Raw genomic sequence first — 20,361 nt, 5'->3', positions numbered from 1 at the left:
AAAGAAAATAAAAATAGGATATTTTTTTTAACAAAGAATAGAATTTTTTGTTACTCGATTATTAATATTTCAACGATGATTTTGTTCTATAATAAAAAAGGTATCAGGATGCGTATCATTGATTTACAAATACATACATATATAGGTATTTAAGTATCAACTATATATGTGCAATAAAGTTATCTTCGAATGCTTTTAAGTCAAGATTAACGAATATAATAACATAACAGTTTTGAATGGCTTCAAACGATAATTATAATTGTGAACCATGAATTTACTACTAATCCTTTTTTTTTTTTTTTAATATTACATACTGAACAAACGAGACAAGAATGATATTTAAAAAAAAAAAGAAAAATCAAGAAAAATAAGAATGATCAAATGTTAGTTTCTTTTTTTGTTTTGTTTTGTTTTTCAAGTAACATAATCTATATAATAAGAATTATTGTTTAAATATACTGGGCACAATGATAAATTATCCAGTAAAACGAAGATTATTTTTTTTAAATACAATATCAATAAATATTATTTAAAAAAAAAAGATATGTATATGCTAATAAATATTAAAAAAAAAAAAATAGAACATTGGTAATTTTGAAACTAAAAAAAAGGAAATAATTCGATCATCCATACGATACAACATTGAAAAATGATTTCTTTTATTATTTTTTATTTTTCTTTCTCTCTATAGTTGTTAAACGATTGTACCGACATTGAATCTTTCATTTAAAGCTATTTAAAATGCAAACTTCATTCAATATTAACTGAAGGTATATATCCTACCATCGTATTAAATGATAAAAGCTCGTATTCAAAGTGAATAATAACGATTAGTATTATATATATTGGAATCCTACGAATCATCATTATTGAATGAGTTTAACTGAATTGTTTATCGAAAAACGATTAATGGTGATCGTTAAAACCATTATAAAGAAGATCTTTCTCTTTCTTTCTTTAGATGTTCGTGAGGAAATCTTACTTGTGTTTTTCAACGATTAAAGCCAGAACAAATTAATCTGGTTTTGCCTTCGAATCTGTTATGTCTAAAAATATTTCACTTTCTACGTTATAAGATCAACAAGATATGGAATATATATATATACGTTGAGAATACGTTGAATCACGCTATAAATTTTCTTCATCTCATTTACTAAAGTCAACCCTTTTTCCAGTAAGACGTTTTGAAGAATTTGATGAAAAATAAACCTCTGATATAGAATGAAATAATATTCATTTTCTTTACTTTACTTTACTTTACTTTACTTTACTTTACTTTACTTTCTTTTTGTATTTTCTATAAAGAAGAATTTTATAGAATCATATATTAATAATTCTTTTTTCTTTTTTGATTTATTGTTAGTTTGTTTTTTAAAGGTTTCATCTCATTCTGATAAAACGTTTTGGAAAGAAAAATGTAATATAAAAATGTAGACACTAAAAAGAGTGATAGTTATTTGGATTATTTTTTGTATTATGACTTAATATATTGGAATTAAGAGAAACACATGAATTTTGTTAAATATTGTAAGTAAATTAAAGATTGCGAAACTGACGATATAAACGCACGTTATTATGAAAATACATTTTTAATGCTATAGATAACATTGAAATTATAATAATAGATGTACAATCAGCTATTTAATGAAATGAAAATTATCAGAAAATTATAGGAAGTATTTAATATATTTGTTATCTTTATACGTGAATCATATCTTTTCTTTTTTTTTTTTTCAATTTTTATATTGAAATTAACAATTTTTTCTATCGAAACTATTTGAATTAAAACCTCAGACTCGAATAATTAATGAAACAAATATAAAAATAAAATACTTATGAACAATAATATGATAAATAATAATTCAAACAAATTCTAACATACTCTAACACTGATCAATCTACATATTACATTATTTTATAAATATTACAAAAAATAAGAAGCTTTACAAAATTAATAATCACATTATAATATCTGAATACTTTTTGAAAAATTATTTTAAGTAATATCATTCAGTCCAATTAAAAAAAAAAAGAAAATAAAATAAAAGAAGAAAGAAAAAAAAGGAATAAAATGAAAAAGTTTCAAAGGTAAAAACGTTGAGATGAAACGGTAAGTAAATTCAAAGTGCATGAACCCGATGAGGAACGGTAAAGTAAAGTAAAGTAAAGTAAAGTATAGTAAAGGAAAGGAAAGGTAAGGCTTCCCTCTTAAGAAAGTACCTGTAACCATGAACGAACGAGTGAAAAAGAGAAAGAAGACCAGGGGAAACGTTTCAACATGTCTTCGCTCTTACGAGCCGGTGAATCTTTGTTAGAAAGTGAACAGGATGGAGTAGAACGTATATATATATATATATTGTGTGTGTATGTGTGTGTACGTACATATATATATACTTATAAAAGACGATTCGATGAATACCTGTTACACCCTAGTAAGAATGAAATCATTTTTACTAGGTATGATGCATAAACACGTGATTATATCAATTATTATACTACGTTCTTGTATAATATTAATTATCATTAATTATAAAATCTAATCATGGTGTTGGTATGTAAATTAGATTTAAAAAAAATAAATATATGTATATATATATATAAAATCTATACGTTACACGTGTACACTCGTTGAAGAAATAAAGAAAAATGTTGTAACAATATTATAAAAAGAAAATTAAAAAAAATGTAATATATATTATAGTAGGAATAATAACGTTGACCGTAAGATTGATCTTTTTATAACAATAATTAGTATTTATAGATATCAGACATCGATATCAAGATTAAAGAATAGAACTTGATAAAAAGTTCTATTATGTTACAACACGTTACACTTAATCGTGACGTCACTCGTAGTAAATTAATCAGCTTTCTTTTTTTAGAGAGTGTTATTTAATTTCTAAAAAACAAAACAAAATAAATAAATATTATTAAATGACCACCTGTGTGTTTGTTTCTTTGGATGTTGTGTATGTTTTCTTCTCTTTTCGCGTACACAGTATTATTAAAAATTGATTGAATAAAATTCTTGAAGAGGAAACGTTTAACTTGTAAGATGACAAAGTTACAAATAGATAAATAGATAATACATGAATAAATACATGAATAAATACATGCATATATACATATATATACATATTTGCATATATATATGAGTTGAGCAAACACGTGGTTGCTCTGACTCAACATTACTACTTTACTGACAGTTTAAAGAATGAAAAGGATAAAACATATATCAAGAAAATAATATATGACTTAAAACTGAATCTTTAAAAAGATACGACAGTATAAAGAAAAAAAGATGATTTCTTTAATAAAATGTGTCGTGGTATGTGTATCATCTTTTATCCAAATATTTCATTTTTTTCTGTAATAATACTACTACTACTGTGATATAAAGTCATAATACTTTATCTCTCTGTTTATCTTTTCTCTTATATTTCTCCCACCAAACTCCCCTCTTACAATCGTAGTACGACGAGACGTAAAGATAATATCCCGTTAATGAAACTCGTCCGTTCAGTCCCGCCTTTTTTGTTGCGTAAACTATATAAACTATCAGCTATATATATATATATATATATAAAACACAGATGCATACATGAGACCATTTTCCTTATCTTTCTTCAAGTATCATACAATCTGAGTTTTTCTACGTATTATAACGTGACAACTTTTCCAATAGATATTTCCCTTGTGAAACCTTCGAAGGGTCTACACGTCGATCGTTTCCATGACGAAAGAGAGAGAGAGAGAGAAACCGATTGAGTGTGCTAAAGAATCGTGCTTGAAAGAGAACATGGTTGTAGAAAGTAGTGGGAGAGAAAGAGAGAGAGAGAGAGAGAGAGAGAGAGAGAGAGAGAGATAGAGAGAAAGGGAAGGTAGAGGCAACTAAAAGAATAAGAGAGACAGAGAAAGATGAAAGAAAGAACAAGATAGAGAGAGAAATAAAGAAAGAAAAAGAGAAAGGAAATGAAAAGAAACCCCAAAGAAAACTCGTGCACGGAACATCCAAGAATCTTTATAAGCTCAACCGGTATATGGCATTATTGCTTTGTGGAATGCAGTAGATCCTTAAGTTTTCTTTTTTTGATTTTTTTTCAGTTGCATTCTTTAGTTCCTATATAATCGTCCATCATCCCATATATATATATATATATATATATATAATCCTCCGTTGGAAATGCAGAGTGAAACGAGGATTTATGAAAATACCGCTCACCGTTCCTGGAGACGTCCAACTCCACGAGGTTCTCAAAATTTTGTATGTCCGGTGGCAAACGACCAATTTCATTGTCGCTTAAACCGAGTTTTCTTAGCCTCTGAAGACGGAAGAAGTTCTGTAAAATGTTAAGAAATGTTAGATGATAGTATTTAATGTACTTACCGATAAGATTGAAAGATATATATATATATATATAGTAATAGTGTAATAGTAGTAGTAGTAGTAGTAGTATAATGACAGAGTATAGTATAGTATACAGAAAAATTACGTCGTAAGCGTTCCACGTCTATTGTAGCGCAACGGGACGAGACGTCATGGAGGCAGTAGGAGAAAAAGAGACGAAAAATAAAAGAAGGGAGAAAGAGCGTGTGAGAGAGAGAGAGAGAGAGAGAGAGAAGAGAGAGAAAGAAAGGAAGAAAGAAAGAAGGAGAAGTTGGTACAATAAAGTTGGCATGCGGTGAGATTATAATTGCTTACCTTCGGTAACTCTCGTATGTGATTCGCATCCAATAAAAGTTCCTCCAAGCTCCTCGAATATCTCAGGATATCGTCGGGGACGCTAGGCAAAGAGCAATGACGCTTGTCAACGTATTCCACCTGCCTGTTACACCCTTTAAAAATTGGAATGTAGCGGAACATGGTATCCCTATCTATCCTTTTTTTTTTTTTCTTCTTCTTCTTTTTTTTTTTTCTTCTTTCACTTTCAATCACGTAAATGCAGCACCGAACATAATTGTCTCTGATAAGCGCGTATTATTAAGGATGCATTTGAACGCGCACACGTTTACTATTTGCACATATTTTCCAGGTACTACGGGGTGCGCCAAATAAACGCGGAGCGAAATAAGCGGCACAACACACACTTTCACGCCCTACTCGGCTTTAAAACGCGCTCACGGCTTGTGCTTCCAAATCTGACGTCATCACGACCATGAATCATAAACTGCATTGTCGTGAACTCGATATTGCAATCTACTGTCGCGCCCCGATGCGAATATTCTATGAACTACTTAATTCAATATGGCTACCTATTTAACAATTTCTTACGTACCTTTTACGAACACACTTTAGGAATGCAGTTTACATGCTATGCAATTCCTTTCTTATTAAATAAAATTATCAATGACGTAAGATAATATGCAATGATACTTAAAGCGCATCCTATGATACGTCACGTAATGTCAAATATGTATTATTTAATACGGAATGTCAAATGTGATGGCTGCAATTAAAATATATGTACGGAAATAAATATATACATATACGTAAAAATACATTTCTATTTGTACATATTATTATTGATATTTATATGATTTTTCATTGCAGAGCACACAACAATTTTTATATATATATATTTATTGATAATATATTTATTATTAATTTATTTAAAATAATTTATTAATAAATTATTAATAATATATTTATATATTTATTCTAAATAAAACAATATGGATATAGAAATTTTATCAAATTATTTGGACACATACCGTGGACGAGATAAAATTTTAAGTACTTTATCATACATAGCAAAATTAACTACTGTGGCTGCTACATCTGAAACAACAGAAAACAAATTGAAAATATTTAGTAGTAAAATGAGCGAGTGTAGAGTAGCCTTACGTTTATTAGATGATTTACCAATGTTTCATTCTGCAACAAAATATAAATGGGGAAAACAGGTATTTTTTATATAATGTAATTAAAAAAAAACACAAAACAAAAAAAACAAGCTTTTTCTTTTCATATATTTTGTTTGCTATGAAATCCATTTATGTGATCCCTAAATTTAATATATGATCTTATAGGAATCTGATTGGTTTATTAGAAGTATAGAACTGATACAAATTGGCGTAAATATGATTTTTTGTCCTATAGAACATATCTGCTGGGCTGGAGATAATAAAATTGTATCGCTTAATTCTAAACTATGGAATAACATTATTATATGGTTTTGGGTAGTGTCTCTCCATCTTTCTTTAACAAAGTAAGATTTGATTTAAAATAATATTTATAAATCGACCAATTCGCTCATTTATCATGAAGACAAGACATATATTTGAAATTTGAGCATTCTTCTTTCTCATATAATTTTATAGCATATATCCTGTTCTATTACTAACTTTTATTTATTTTGCTTTTTCAGATCATTAAGAAAAATAAGTCAATTAAAGTTAAACAAATCTCAAGGAAATGAAACGTGTAAAAATTCAAAGTAAGTAATACCACTTACAATTTACTATAAAATATTAACAAACATATTTGTTATTTTGAATGTCGAAAATAACAATTAATATTTCAACAGCGAAGCAAACAAGAGTATCAATCGTGATATTCAAGAAGAATTACTAACATGTTTATGCTTATTATTGGACATAATTTATGCTGTTAATTATCTTCCAAGTGGTGTACTTTGGGGAGGATATTTAAAAACGTGGCATGTTGGAGCACTCGGTACTATATCATGTTGTATTTCTGTTTATAGAGCATTGCACCAAAAAGTAATGCAAAAAAAGAAATTATAACGATAAAAATATCGATTATATTCATAATGAATTTATAAATTTGTATAAAGATATGTAATTAGATGTATTATAATGGAAATATTAATATAAAAAATGTTTTTTAATGAACTAAAAAATAAATAGCGTATTTGTTATCATTTTATATATCTTCTGTATCAAATAATACTTTTACATATATAACATTTCAATATCATTTAATAAAAGTAGATAAAAAACGGGATTATTAAAGAACGCTTTATTTAGTTCAATAAATTAGATTCAATACAGAGCACCTGTCGAACAAGGATACAATACGAAAAGCTAAAGCGTCATAAATTACTAATATTGTCTATAGCTTTTTCATAGTCAAGATAAAGGTATCGAATTTGTTTTCATTACAATGTTTACTACTGTGTAAATGTTTGTTGTGTTCAGTGATAAAGTTAACCCGTTGCTATATATGTTCTAAATTATAGTCATATTAATTCTTATTATTAATAAAAATAAATAATATAGGAGAGGCACTTTTTCTTGAAAATAAAAATAAATTCCATAACTATAGTTCACAATTCTTTAAAAGTTTGATTAAATTCTTTAAAAGTTTTAGGAAAGCTTGACATTATGCGTACCAATAACAGTCTTTTTCAATTAACACTAAATCACCCTGTGTATTGCATGGTATCTCAATGATTTAAAAATAATTTATTTCTCTCTCATGTTGGAATAAAATCTAAGAAGATTATATTAAAAGGCACGACATATTAAAAGTTTGTAAAGGAGACATTTTAGATAAAAGAGCATCTTTAAAATTTGTGTCAACCTCTAATTCTCTAATTGTTAATGATAGCTCGATACTTTGTGCAAGTAAGTATAGACTTGTTTTTGTTACTTTACTTTTTCCGTCCTAGCAAAATGACTTATGGGCTAAAATAGTCCTAACATTAAGTCTTTTGGAAGCCTGATCAAAGCATATAATATATATATGCATCGTAAATACGTTACATTATATGTTAAAACAATTTTCACGTGAATTTTGTTTTACATAACAACAAACACGTTTTATCTCTACTTCGTCATCTCTTCAACATACTGTAACATAATATACATAGGTATTTTTAAATCTGTTCAAGTTTTTAGTGTAATCTTATTTCTTCATTGTATATTATTCTATAAGAGAATTTGTATTATATATAGTAGATTTTTTTTCTTCCTGAACAGTCTTATATTCTTTCAACATTATTTTCTATTGCATTCATTTTTCTCAGTAAATATTCTACCATTAACAATGCGTTACTGTTTCAGGCGCGATTAGTTTATTGATGAAATGGACAAGTTATTAAGGAGAAAGAGAAAGAGAGAGAGAGAGAGAGAGAGGCTTAATTTTTATAAGAATGCCATTATTATCTTAGAAATTTGTTGCATGCTTTCAAAGGCACCAACGTAATTTCAAATTAAAAATTGTTACAGTAGTTTACGAAATAACTTCATAGATAATACAAAAAATATATCGAATAAAAACAATAATAAACGTAACCGAAGTACTTTTCTTTTTTTTTTCTCTTTTTTTTTTAAATAAAGTAAATAAACTCTCATGTAGCAATAATAATATTATATTATGTATTATTAATATTGTTTGATATAGGGATAAAGAGAAAATCATGAATTATTTTAAAGGAAACAAAAATCATGATGATATATTATGAAGGAAAATTAGAAAGGATAAGAAATACTATTTCAAGGATTTTAAAAAACCAAATTAAAGGCAACAAAAGTAACAGTGAATTATGAGAAATCAAAAAAAAAAAAATATAACAAAAAAAAAATAAAAATGAAAATAACACAGCATAAAATTATCTGCAAAAATATAACTTTTTAATTAATTCAACAAAATTATATATCAAAACATGATAAACGCGAGGTAAAGAAATATACGGCGACATTTTTTTTATCGAAAGAAAATATACTTAACGCAATATAGTAACAAAAAATAAAAACAAAATCAATTCACTATAATGCGTGCCAGAATCGTAGACCGTGTACTTCTCCATTTCGTCAACAGTTATAAACAGTCCCAGCGGATAATGGCTTATAAAAAGCTTACCGCTTCCCAACTAACAATATATAAATTATTAACTACAGTGGGCACGAATCGGTATTCTTTCTCTATACTATATAATATAAAGTAAAACTAATGGTGGGTGTGTACTATATTACTAGGCGACTGTTCGAATTGGAAGAACGGCCTGCGCGTACTGGGATAATACTTTCTTGAAAATCGATTTACCAATATACTATTATATCAAGTAGACCATACAAAAAAAATAACAAATACAATTGTTAATTCGCCCAATTAGAAAATGGACTAAATGTATAGTCTTGTTAAAGTAATAATTAACAATTAAGCGTAAATCTTCTGCCAAGAAGTAGTTATTATTATCATCTCTCATGGCGACGAGAATAATCGCAAAAAAATTCTAAGCTTTTAACTAAGCTTATCCACACAATCAATCAATCAATCAATCACTATACATTTTAACGACTTTTAATTTGTCGTATAAAAAAAAACAATATTAATCACCATAAAGCCATCATTCAGTCTGTATGAAAATTCAACGAAAAGGCGAATACCTTTTAACGTATTAATCTCAGTGCAATTCTGGTGAATTATTGACACGATTACTTTTCTCGTAGTAAAATAATTAACAAGAGCACCAGACTCTAAGAGTAAACATACTAAATAAAAGTAATGCTTGTCTCGAATGTAGTCATAATACCACATTCTTAAATGATAACAACTTAATCGTTGTAATTTTGTAGAGAAGCTGGAATTTTCGATATATCGTCCAGCTAATTACAGCTTTTTATAATAAAAACTAACATTATACCCTGTCAATAAGTCAACCAGTGCAACGTCCGTATCAAAACAAATAGTCAAAAGAGAACTGAACGTGGCTGCACGGGGAATGAACTTCCATTATTCCTTCAAATACAAAAATTGGAATTACGGGAACTAGTGTTAATACCCATGTTAGGTGATAGTTCGATCACCTGACTTTTTTTAGAATTACGCGTTAAAGGCTTATGATATCGCATTGATTCCATAGAATGTTGCCATAACCAGCATCTACGGCAAAAATACCTGAAACATATCTGAAATTAAATAGTTAGTATAAAGTTTCTATATGAATCTTTCTTCTTATTCAATTGGTGATAATGTAATAATGATTTTTCAATTACTTCTTCGCGGCAAAAATAAGTTCCCTGTTGGACGAAACATCCAGAACACATAGAATCTTCAAGATAAGGATCAACTTGTACCTAATATATACGACAAATTAATATATTAATATATTATAGATACATAATAGTATTGTTCTTTCAATGATTATAACTATTATATACCTTTTTTGTGAATTTAGCAGTTTTTATTTCTATAAAAGCAGCTGATACTGCTTTTTTGTACGAATTTTTCGAACTAAATGTAACACGACCTGATCCTATCGGATACTTATACTTATCAGTATCAATACCTGAAAATACAAATATTTGTATAATTATGCAATGAAATATATTTGAATAATCGTTCAATAAATGTTGGTTGATAGTAATTTAAAATCACCTGTGTAAATAACTCCATGAAATAAATCATCCATAATTTTGGCTAAACCTTCGGCAGTTAACATGCCATGTAATGCACCAACAAATACTGTTTTGTGCGGGTCAAGCTTTTGTGATGGTAATTTAACATAATTACTGTCATTAAGAATCCATGGAATTACTTGAACCTATATTTAAAACGAAACGGATTAATTTATATTTATATCAGTAAAAATGATAAACGAAAACTATTCTTACGTAACATACTTCTTTTCCTTTCATACGTTTTGAAGAAATTCTATAATACCAACTTCCACCGTTAGTAACATCGTGCGTACAACAGGCCAATAAAGATCGTACCTATAATAATAATTTATATATTTACAATTTATTTTAATCATTATATTTATATATGCGAGATTGTTTCCTTATAACGCGTGGGGTGCGTCTACGTAAAAATACATAATATATAAAATACCTGTTTTTCATTATCAAAAATAATATACGCGTAGCCCTTAGGCTGTGTAGTAGATTGTTCTTTTTTTGGCCATTCAATACGAATTGGACCAAATTGCTTGAATGTAGCTATCAAAAGGGATTCCGTAATATCCCAGGGAAGACCACCAAGAAATACTTTGGAAGAATATCCAGTTGGTTTTTGAATACGTTGAGGCAATATACCACTCCAAGTACAAGTTGGGTTACAAAGTGCTAAAAAAATCATATGATAATTTGAAATATTGCATATTTCTATATATATATATATATATACACGTATAAAACTATCATTAAACTATTTATTTACTACCAGCTGCATTTCTATGAAACTTCGCCGCACGTTCCAAAGATATTTGTGGATCCGGAATATTAAGAGGAGAATTTAACATCATATGAGGATTTCCCGTTGAGCAGCAACCCTTCTCGTGATTTAAAAGTGAATTCAAAAATGTTCCAGACGGCGGTGAACCGCAATGGTGAGTTCGATTTTGGCCGTGTGTTTGTTGATGATGATACAAGGATGATAAATTTTGATGAGACGACGATAAATATTTTTTAATCGCCATACGTTGCAATGCCGCTGTCCTATTATTTCCATACAGATCTGTTTCTGGTGACATTAATGATCTTAAGGATTGTGGATAACATCTGTGAGACGATGTATTTAATGACAGACAATTCTGTAAAAAAAACAAAGAAAAAGAAAAAGATATATAATTGTATTTGTTAAAAAAAGTTTTATTTATGAGTTATTACCAACCATTATGTTAGATAAAGAACCATCCATACTATTAGAACCACTCGTCTCTGAATCTGCTGGTGAATTGGATCGTGATACATGGCAGCCTGCTGTATGAGGAGGATATTCTAACGTAGGACTGCCGCAACTACTAAAATCAAACGCACATATATATATGTATCTATTTATATATATATATAATTGAACATCATTAATATATATACTTGTTCTTAAAGATTATTTTTTGATTAGGATCATTTATCTATCTAACACCTGCATTACCTGTATGGTGGAGAACCACGAATAGCTCTGCCATATGGCGAATGAACAGGTGATGGAGGAGAGCCTACATGTTGAAGCGATGAACGACTTGCTGCTGATGATCCTGAATACAAGCTGTTAGCACTTTGCGGAAAGGTGTATGGATTGGAGTATAAACTTCCAGGTGTACTTGGACTTCCAGAAGTAGTCATCGAATTTGGCGAACCAGGAACATCGACCGTAGACGAATTAGAATATAGTCCGTGATTGTCCTCGCACTATATTATAATTATTTTAATATTTAATATTAATAATTATACAATTTTTTTTTCTCTATCTCAATGTATATATATTTTTATTTATTTATACTCTGTCCCTTTCGGGTTTGGGGGGCCAATGTATATATATATATATATAAAATAACATATTTGATATTTAATTAATTATATGTTTTATTAAATATCCTATATATATATATTATAACATATTTAATATTTAATTAATTATATGTTTTATTAAATATCCTATATATTTATTATCTTATTTTATTTTTATGCATCGTATCTTCGTAACACGATCCTTGGAGTATATCCAAACTACTAGCATAGCGAATTATCACGAGGATAGACGATTTCGAAGGAATATAACAAGTTCACGAAAACCATCATAGAAGGTAGGACAAGAAAGAAAACCGTGGATAGAATCGTTTGGCTCAAGTCTGCAAGTACTTGGCTCTACCAAAATCGAGGTCGCTCCGAGGCGTTTGCTGCTTCTATGTAATTTACTTTACTCTACGTGTTATAAGCCGAGCCTAATGCACGCATTTCGACGTTCCAAGGATCTTCTCTGCATACACATACACACACACACACACATATATATATATATCCATTAACTACTAACACAATTAATGTATCCAAGAAGAGAACAAAATTTATTTTCATATCGTATAAAAGGTTTTTGACTTTTTATAATCTTATATTTAAATTATAAGATTATAAAAAAATAAAAAAAAATAAAAAAGGATCAATATTAGGGTGAACCAAAAGTTCGTGTGTTTTTTTTTTTAAAATTAATATTACCAAAAACAATCCATTGTGCAGTTTATAAAACAATTTGTAACACAATAAAAACGCACGAAATTTTGGTTCACCCTAATAATAAATTAAACAGATATGTTCAAATACTGATAATAATAATAATAATAATAATATATATATGTGTGTGTTGAGTAACAAATGAGTGGCAGTTTATATCGATGATCGATATGGTGGGTTGCCGTTTGAATTGCGAAAAATTAGTCGGTCTGGATAGAATAAGGGGTAGTTGGAGTTACTCCAATGGGTATAATCATTGTTCCGGTTATTGCATTGGCAGCAACCAGACGTCTCAAGCACAATACTGCCTATTTCACGTTTGACGTTTTTATCGCAACCTAACGCGTAATATTTACAGGCTGCCAAAATTGTTGTAGGCTCCACTTCTTACATATACACCACCCCTCCTTCCCCCCCCGCCCACACAATCACCAACCCTTGTATTATCCATTATTATTGCGTCTTTGAATTATTCGACATTTCGTGGAACTTCATAAACGATAAAAAAGTATGTTAAAAATTCATCCTCGGGCAAATAAAAGTCGACATTTTTATTCGATAAATTATTTAAGTTACTTTATCGGTTAATTCTAAATTTACTTTTACAATTTAATATATATATATGTATATAAAACGTTTTAAAACGTTTAAATTTTGTGTGAAATTGTATTTGGAAATTATAGAAAATTATTGTCGAATAAAGTTAAGAATTTTTATCTTCTAATATTTTTAATCATACAAGTTTTATCACATCGTATTAATTTCTCCAGATCCACCTACTTTGCCAACGAGACTCGTACAATTAAATGATTCTACGATCAATCGTATAATCGTACATTCAAACGTGTCTAACAATCATAATGCTTTTACACACACACATATATATATATAAATATATATTTACGTATAAGCAGTAATCATAAATTTCATAGAAATAAGCAATTCATCTTGAGATACGCGATTCAAGCCTTTAATATACTTTATTTGTATAATATATTGAGACAATGTTCACCAAAACTAATTTCAAATTTGTAACAAACGATTGAACGAACAAGTTTTATTACTAAAACAACACACGACTAGCATAATGGATATTCCATATAATCCTGGTTTTGGTTATTGAGGTCTACTAAGTAAAACTTTACGCGTGAGACAAATTTCAACGACACAATTAAAATTTTAGAAATATGTAGTATCTGACACACATTGATTTATTTACCTGATAACGTTGATGAGAGGACACCTGATTATTACGATGTTGTCCGCGTTGTTGATAATTACGATAATTCGATGAATCTACTGCAGTTTGATTGCCCATTAATGATCCTCGAGGTAAACTCAGACCGAATAAATCCGAAATGTTCATATCATCTATAAGAAGAAAAATCAAAAAGAAATTCTTTACAATAAATATTTAAAAAAAAGAAAACACCGATTAGTATTATAATTATTAATAGAAAAATAAAGAATCGATAATTGGTGATAGAAATAAATCGTAAGGATTATTCTAACGAATATATATTGATTATTTTCGAAAACTTTATATTATATCCAAATAATAATGTAATCGAATTAACATTTATTTTAATATAATAAATAAATTCGAATTAAAATAAACGTTATCGTTTACTTTACTATCCAGTTTGATATATTGATAAAACAATATATATATAAATTAAATATGATTGAATTTAAATCTTACAATTAAAATCTTATTAACATCCATCGAAAAATAAAATAAGAAAAAGAAAATATAATCTAACGAAATATATTAAAATAACATTATCAGCTCACTTTCGATGTTAGAACTTTTTGTGGATTGCGAGCAGGAGGCATCGTGTGAATAATTTGAATACAAATTCGACGTCGTAGGTAAATCTAACAATAAATTGTTGATAGATTGCAACTGATGCAATTGTTCACGTTCCCGTTCACGTTGTGAATCTCTTTGTTGGTGCTGTTGTTGTTGTTGTTGTTGTTGCTGCTGCTGCTGCTGTTGCGTCTTTTCACGATGCTGCTGCTGCTGCTGCACCTGTAAAAGTTGTCCTCGTTCTCTTTGCTGCAACTGCAATTGTTGCATCTCTTGATCGTGCTGCGTATGCAATTGCAAACCCTGCGTCGTCGTATCGTTACGTTCCAAGCCTTCCCACGTGTTCGTTCCATCTTCATCGTACGGCAAAGACAACTACGAGAGGGAAAATTAATCAAAAGTAAAGAAAAAAGTAAATAAATAAATAAATAACGCAAAAGATAACACACTTTTCCTATTTCATTTGAACAAAAACGATCATCCTTATTACTATATACGTATTCATTCGTGAAAATATATATATATATGCATACATATGTATGTAAATAAGTACGTATCTATATACTTTACTTATTCACTTACATAACACGCACCGCATCATCTACTCGCGAAGAAAACAAGAAAAGATACAAAAAAAAAAAACCCAGCACACTTTTTTTTTACGGGTCATATAAATAAAATTTTCGAATAACACATCTGTGTGTGTTTCCAATAGCTCAGAGAGTCGCAATGTGATATAAATAAATATTTAGAATACAGTAAATATGTGTGTATGTGTGTGAGTTTACGTACCCAAGAATTTTTTGACCACATCTCTCTCTCTCTCTCTCTCTTTCTCTTTCTCTTTCTCTCTGTGAACGATACTGAGACAAATGTGCGTTTCTGCAAGCTTTCGATAGACAACAACGAAAAACAGGACGCCAACAAGGGCGTCACTCTTCCAGCTCGCGTTTGTGGAATTTGCGAAAAAAAAGTAAAGAAAAGAAAAGAAGAAGAAGAAGAAAAAAAAAAAGAATATTCTCTCAGGTCGAGGAAGAAGATAACGAGCGAATCTATTATTCAATATCTTAAGAGGCAAACTAAACTTCTTGGAATTGTGTCCTTTCAAGTTCAAAGTTGTGTGAGAGAAGATGGTTTAACAGAAAACTTCTTAGAAATTTTACTTTCTCATATAATCATCATTGTGGTGTGTGTTGTGTGTTAACGCGATGCTAAATTCTATCGAAATTTTATATATAAATAAATATATATATATATATATATTTCCTTATACGATAAAGTAATGTAATAAAAGAACAATAGTATCCATGAAAAGTACGCTTAAATACAATGATAGGAGGGGTTTTTCTTTTCTTATCTTATTCTAAACGAATAACGAATAATAAGAAACTATTTTCTCGATTTTAATTTTAGCGCAACATCAAAGGGGAAAGAAGAATGAATTAAATTGTATCGCGAATATGTAACGTTCGTTTTCTTTCTTTTTTTCTGCATATTATATGACTTTATATCGCATTCAGAAATCAAACACCTGTCGTAAGCAGCGCATAATTATTCGCTGATTCGTCAAAAGATATATACATATATAAATCTTTTAACAACATCTTATATATACTCGTTAATCAAACGAACGATCGTAAACGTATCTAAATAATTAGATTCGTAAGGGTAAACAGTTACTTGAACATCGTAATATCTTGATATAGTATAAACTAAACTAAACTAAACTAAACTAAGCAAGCAAGCAAACAACAAGCATAAGGTGTGCAGAACTAAAATATTCAAAACACTATTTATATGTAAGCGAAAAATTTCGGTAAAAGAAAAAAAAACAACAACGAGGAAGTATAGGAACAGAGTTAAAGAAAAAAAAAGAAAAGAAAAGAAAACTCAGTTTGTTTTTTTCCTTCTTTCTATTTCTCTTCTTCTCCCTTTTTTTACGCTTTTAATTTTACATACACATCGAAACTAGTATTATTATATCCTCTTAAGTGTGTTGAACTTAGAAATAGAATTCCATATGAAAAATTAATTAAATTAATGTAATTAAAAGTTAAGCTTTACTTTCATATATAGAATATCATTTAAATGATAATATTTCGACAACTTATATGTGATTGGTTCGTTCGTTCTTTCGACGCCTCCTATTGGTCAAGGAAATGTAATTTAAATTATCGCTAAATTAATAATATTTCGACAACTTATACGTGATTGGTTCATTCGTTCGTTCTTTTGATGCTACTATTGGTCGAGGAATAATTCTGTTTTTTAATTAGTCAATAATATCAAAGTACGCATGCAAAATGTTAATAAGAATAATATATGAATAAAGAACGAATTGAATATGGAATATTTTTATTATTACTAATGTTAAATTAACATAAACGGTGTGCATATATATGCGATTACACGCTTATGTAAGATCAAATTCTCGATAAGGTAACTATCTATAATAGAAACCAAGTTTTCGAGACGTAATCATATTAAATAATGATTACCTACGAACGAATTTAATTATATATGACTAATTAAAAAACTGTAACCAAATATCTATTATTCTTAAATGGTAAATTTATTGACGGATAGAAGAAAGAAGGTCACAATTGCGTAGAAATAGTGACGTAACAAAAGGAGGAAGTAAAATACAGGTCACGACGTTTATTTTCTAAAGGATTACGAAAAAAAAAAGAAAAAAAGAAAAAAAAAGGGGAATTACTTTGATTATTTTTTTCCTACTATTATTATATTTTCTAATTTTCACGCGTTATTTTTAATCACACCAATATAATAATATATTTATCGTAAAGATTGGGAAAGAGGATAATAATAATAAAATTCCAAATTCATCAATTGATGGGGGTGTTTTCGCCCACCACTACCACCACCCACCCACCCACCCACCACCCACCTTAATTAATAAGCATGAAAAAGAAAAGGGGATTATCGTTGAAAAATGCGCGCATTGTGTAAACGTGAAAGAAATAAAACGTTTGTTGTTTTTTTTTTTTCATCTTTTTTTTTTTTCTCTCTTTTGAAACCCAAGAAAAGATAAATATAAATGAAACAAAGGGGAAGAAGAAGAACAACAAGAAGAAGAAGAAAAAAAAGGGGGAAAAAAAAAAGAAACAAGTAAGGGAGAGAGAGGATAGAGAGAAAATAAACTCAGAGGGCGCAACGATGGAAACGGCGTGTGAAACGATAAAGGTAAGATTCGTCCATCAATCCGCGGGCCACGCAACGTGTTTTGCACGTGGTCTTTTCGCAGGAAAGAAAGAGAAAGGAATATATGATTTATATATATATATATATAGAGAGAGAGATCTATATATATACATTTATTAACAGTTCATCATATATTTGTTTATTATCTTCGAGGACATATCTTTTGAGTTTAATGGATGCTTCAAATCGATTGACAATCGTTCTTATAGTTGAATATAGAAAATGAAATATATTAATACTATTTAATCTCTTAATATATATATATATATATATATATATATATATATATATATATATATATATATATATATATATATATATATATATATATATATATATATATATATATATCGTATTAATTATCAAAAGCAAATGTAACATTGCAATGTTTGATATATTATTATATTGCATACTTACTGGTTGCACCAACGTAGGCATGTCCAGATCGTCCGTTTCTTGAGAACTTTCGTCACACTCTTCGTTCTCCAAAGGACTACGTGTACGCCGATTAGACTGGTGAACTATTGACAAGGTCGGCGTTTAGAGTTTAGCCTAATCTCTTCCGGCTTTTTTTTTTCGGTCAAATCACACCGTCTAACGAAACGCGTATAATAAAATCATATGAGCATTTTTTAATTTCATTGAAAAAAAAAAAAAAAAAAAAGAGAAGAAAAAATAGGAGAAAGAAAAAAGAAAACAAAGAAAACAAAAAAGAAATTACCGAGAAAGAGATGATAGATGGATGAAAAAAAAAAAGAGGGGTGAGTAAAAGAGAAAGAGAAAGAGAGAGAGGAGAGAAAAATGTAAAAATAGATAAAAAGAGAGAAAAAGAAAGAAGAAAAAAAAAAAGAAAATAAAAAATGTAAAAGTCGATTAAGACAATGGTAAGATTTTCCTGAAGAGGTTGTACTCGAAGGAAAGAAAAGAACAGACAGAAAGAGAGAAAGAGAGAGAGAGAGAGAGAGATAAAATAAAAAGAAAGGAATATAAAAAAGAGAAAAAGAAATAGACCTTATATGTGTCTTCAACGTGTGTTTTTGTCTTCCATTTGTAATATTTGATCTTCTTACACGAAGAGGACTTATATCTTTCAAATTTTTTCAGTTGTCACACTAATATTAATAAGAGACTGAAAGACACTGGAAATATGAAGAGAGATATTAAACAGCGACGTAACGATGTCGAAGGCGGAACGACAGATCCTCTTCACATTACGCCGCTTCGCAAACTGAATTGCGGATATCCCCCTTCTACCACTCACCCCACCCTCTCCCCACCAACTCCTCCGCCCTTATCATCCCTTCCACTGACTCTTACTCCTTCTCTCAGCAAATCGGAAATCCCTTCTGAATTTCATCGACGCAAATCGTAACGTGCCTTTTATCTATGTGTGTTGAATATATAGATTTGAATCTAAGAAATCAGCACTTCCGATCGGTATTGACCAATTGCACGTTACATTTTCATCTTTGTCGAATCCTTATTCGACTAACGATCGATAACTTCATGTTACAGCCATTTGAAATTAATTTAAGGAGAAAATACCAATTTTTATTGATATTAATTATAAGATTTGTTTATTAATTATTTTAATATGACGATATTTTGGATTGTCACATATATATGTAATAATTAATAATACTCATGAAAAAATGTGTAAATTAAAAATTAATATATATATTTAAGAAAAAAGAAATACTTTAATTAATAAATAAAGTATTTTAGAAATGATTTTGTCTAAATAAATGAGAAATCAATTACATACATGATTTATAATTGTTGAAACAATGGCGGTAACTTCGACAACTTCACATATTATTCAAAATACTTTTGTAATTAATACTTTAATAATTTGCGATTTCAGATTACGATTCTGGCATTCAAAATAAGAAGCTTTTGATGTTTATTGTTAAAAAATAATGATTGCTGTTTATAATGAGAGATATATAAATTAATTGATTATACTTACGATTGAAATTTTTGAAATTATTTTGAAACATAATAACATTTTTCGATTACAGCGATCCAAGTGACTTTGTAGTTAACTAGGTAATTTAACTACCTTCATTGCGCTTTAAATGTAAATGTCAAGACAAGATAACTCAATCGCGCCAACACGTAATTACTATACAATAAGATAATTATAAATGATTTTATCTATGAATTACACATTAATCTTTACGAATCAAGAGGTATTATATAAACATACATCTAATAAAATATCTAATTATAAAAAAGGATAGCGTCTAAGTAATTCTGAGATTAGATTGCATCAGATTAATCAATATTTAAAATGCACCAATCAGCGTGTAGTCTATATATGTGAAGATGTCTGATTGGAGGATGTATAACCGCTCTATTTGACCCGATTTCAGTAATATGATCGAATCCAAGAGAATGAGATAGTATGA

At 28.8% G+C, this 20,361-nt stretch overlaps 3 protein-coding genes across 13 annotated transcripts in view; 1 reads left to right on the top strand and 2 right to left on the bottom strand.

Moving 5' to 3' along the window:
• Window positions 1-5,248, bottom strand: part of LOC106790781 (protein lap4) — a 40,470-nt gene extending 35,222 nt beyond the window's left edge. For 4 of the 9 annotated variants that reach the window (XR_001382115.1, XM_014755930.1, XM_014755932.1 and 1 more), the window contains exons 1-2: window positions 4,703-5,247; window positions 4,223-4,340 (exon numbers count right to left, since the gene is read on the bottom strand). Coding sequence is in view for 8 of the 9 variants with exons in the window: in XM_014755930.1 (XP_014611416.1) it covers window positions 4,223-4,340; window positions 4,703-4,864 (280 nt within the window). In the remaining variant the exon portion in view is untranslated. Of the gene's footprint in view, window positions 1-4,222; window positions 4,341-4,702 lie in introns of all 9 variants that reach the window. The other 5 variants (XM_014755933.1, XM_014755931.1, XM_014755935.1 and 2 more) reach the window with 3 other exon arrangements.
• A 393-nt stretch (window positions 5,249-5,641) lies between these two features.
• Window positions 5,642-6,867, top strand: LOC106790780 (peroxisomal membrane protein 11C). Its single transcript, XM_014755928.1, has 4 exons — window positions 5,642-5,904; window positions 6,031-6,209; window positions 6,369-6,437; window positions 6,528-6,867. Exons 1-4 carry the CDS (start codon window positions 5,674-5,676, stop codon window positions 6,745-6,747), a joined length of 699 nt encoding a protein of 232 aa, XP_014611414.1. The 5' UTR covers window positions 5,642-5,673; the 3' UTR covers window positions 6,748-6,867.
• A 1,709-nt stretch (window positions 6,868-8,576) lies between these two features.
• Window positions 8,577-19,193, bottom strand: LOC106790800 (cytoplasmic polyadenylation element-binding protein 1). Of its 3 annotated transcripts, none has more exons than XM_014755958.1 (13): window positions 18,962-19,193; window positions 18,368-18,544; window positions 14,713-15,103; window positions 14,138-14,289; window positions 11,843-12,099; window positions 11,582-11,711; window positions 11,132-11,501; window positions 10,802-11,034; window positions 10,591-10,683; window positions 10,346-10,511; window positions 10,129-10,256; window positions 9,964-10,044; window positions 8,577-9,876 (listed from the first exon to the last, which is right to left on the bottom strand). In XM_014755958.1, exons 2-13 carry the CDS (start codon window positions 18,386-18,388, stop codon window positions 9,709-9,711), a joined length of 2,190 nt encoding a protein of 729 aa, XP_014611444.1. In that variant the 5' UTR covers window positions 18,389-18,544; window positions 18,962-19,193; the 3' UTR covers window positions 8,577-9,708. The 3 variants fall into 3 exon arrangements, with proteins under 3 accessions (XP_014611444.1, XP_014611446.1, XP_014611445.1); XM_014755960.1 differs by having other exon boundaries at window positions 11,582-11,708; XM_014755959.1 differs by having other exon boundaries at window positions 18,368-18,471.
• Window positions 19,194-20,361: the final 1,168 nt, after the last annotated feature.

This window comes from Polistes canadensis, unplaced genomic scaffold (genome assembly GCF_001313835.1).
Source record: "Polistes canadensis isolate GaletaPanama2010 unplaced genomic scaffold, ASM131383v1 scaffold_260, whole genome shotgun sequence".
Classification (NCBI taxonomy): Eukaryota; Metazoa; Arthropoda; class Insecta; order Hymenoptera; family Vespidae; genus Polistes; species Polistes canadensis.
The sequence above is the reverse complement of the archived record's forward strand: the minus strand, read 5'-3'. Positions and strand labels throughout refer to the sequence as shown.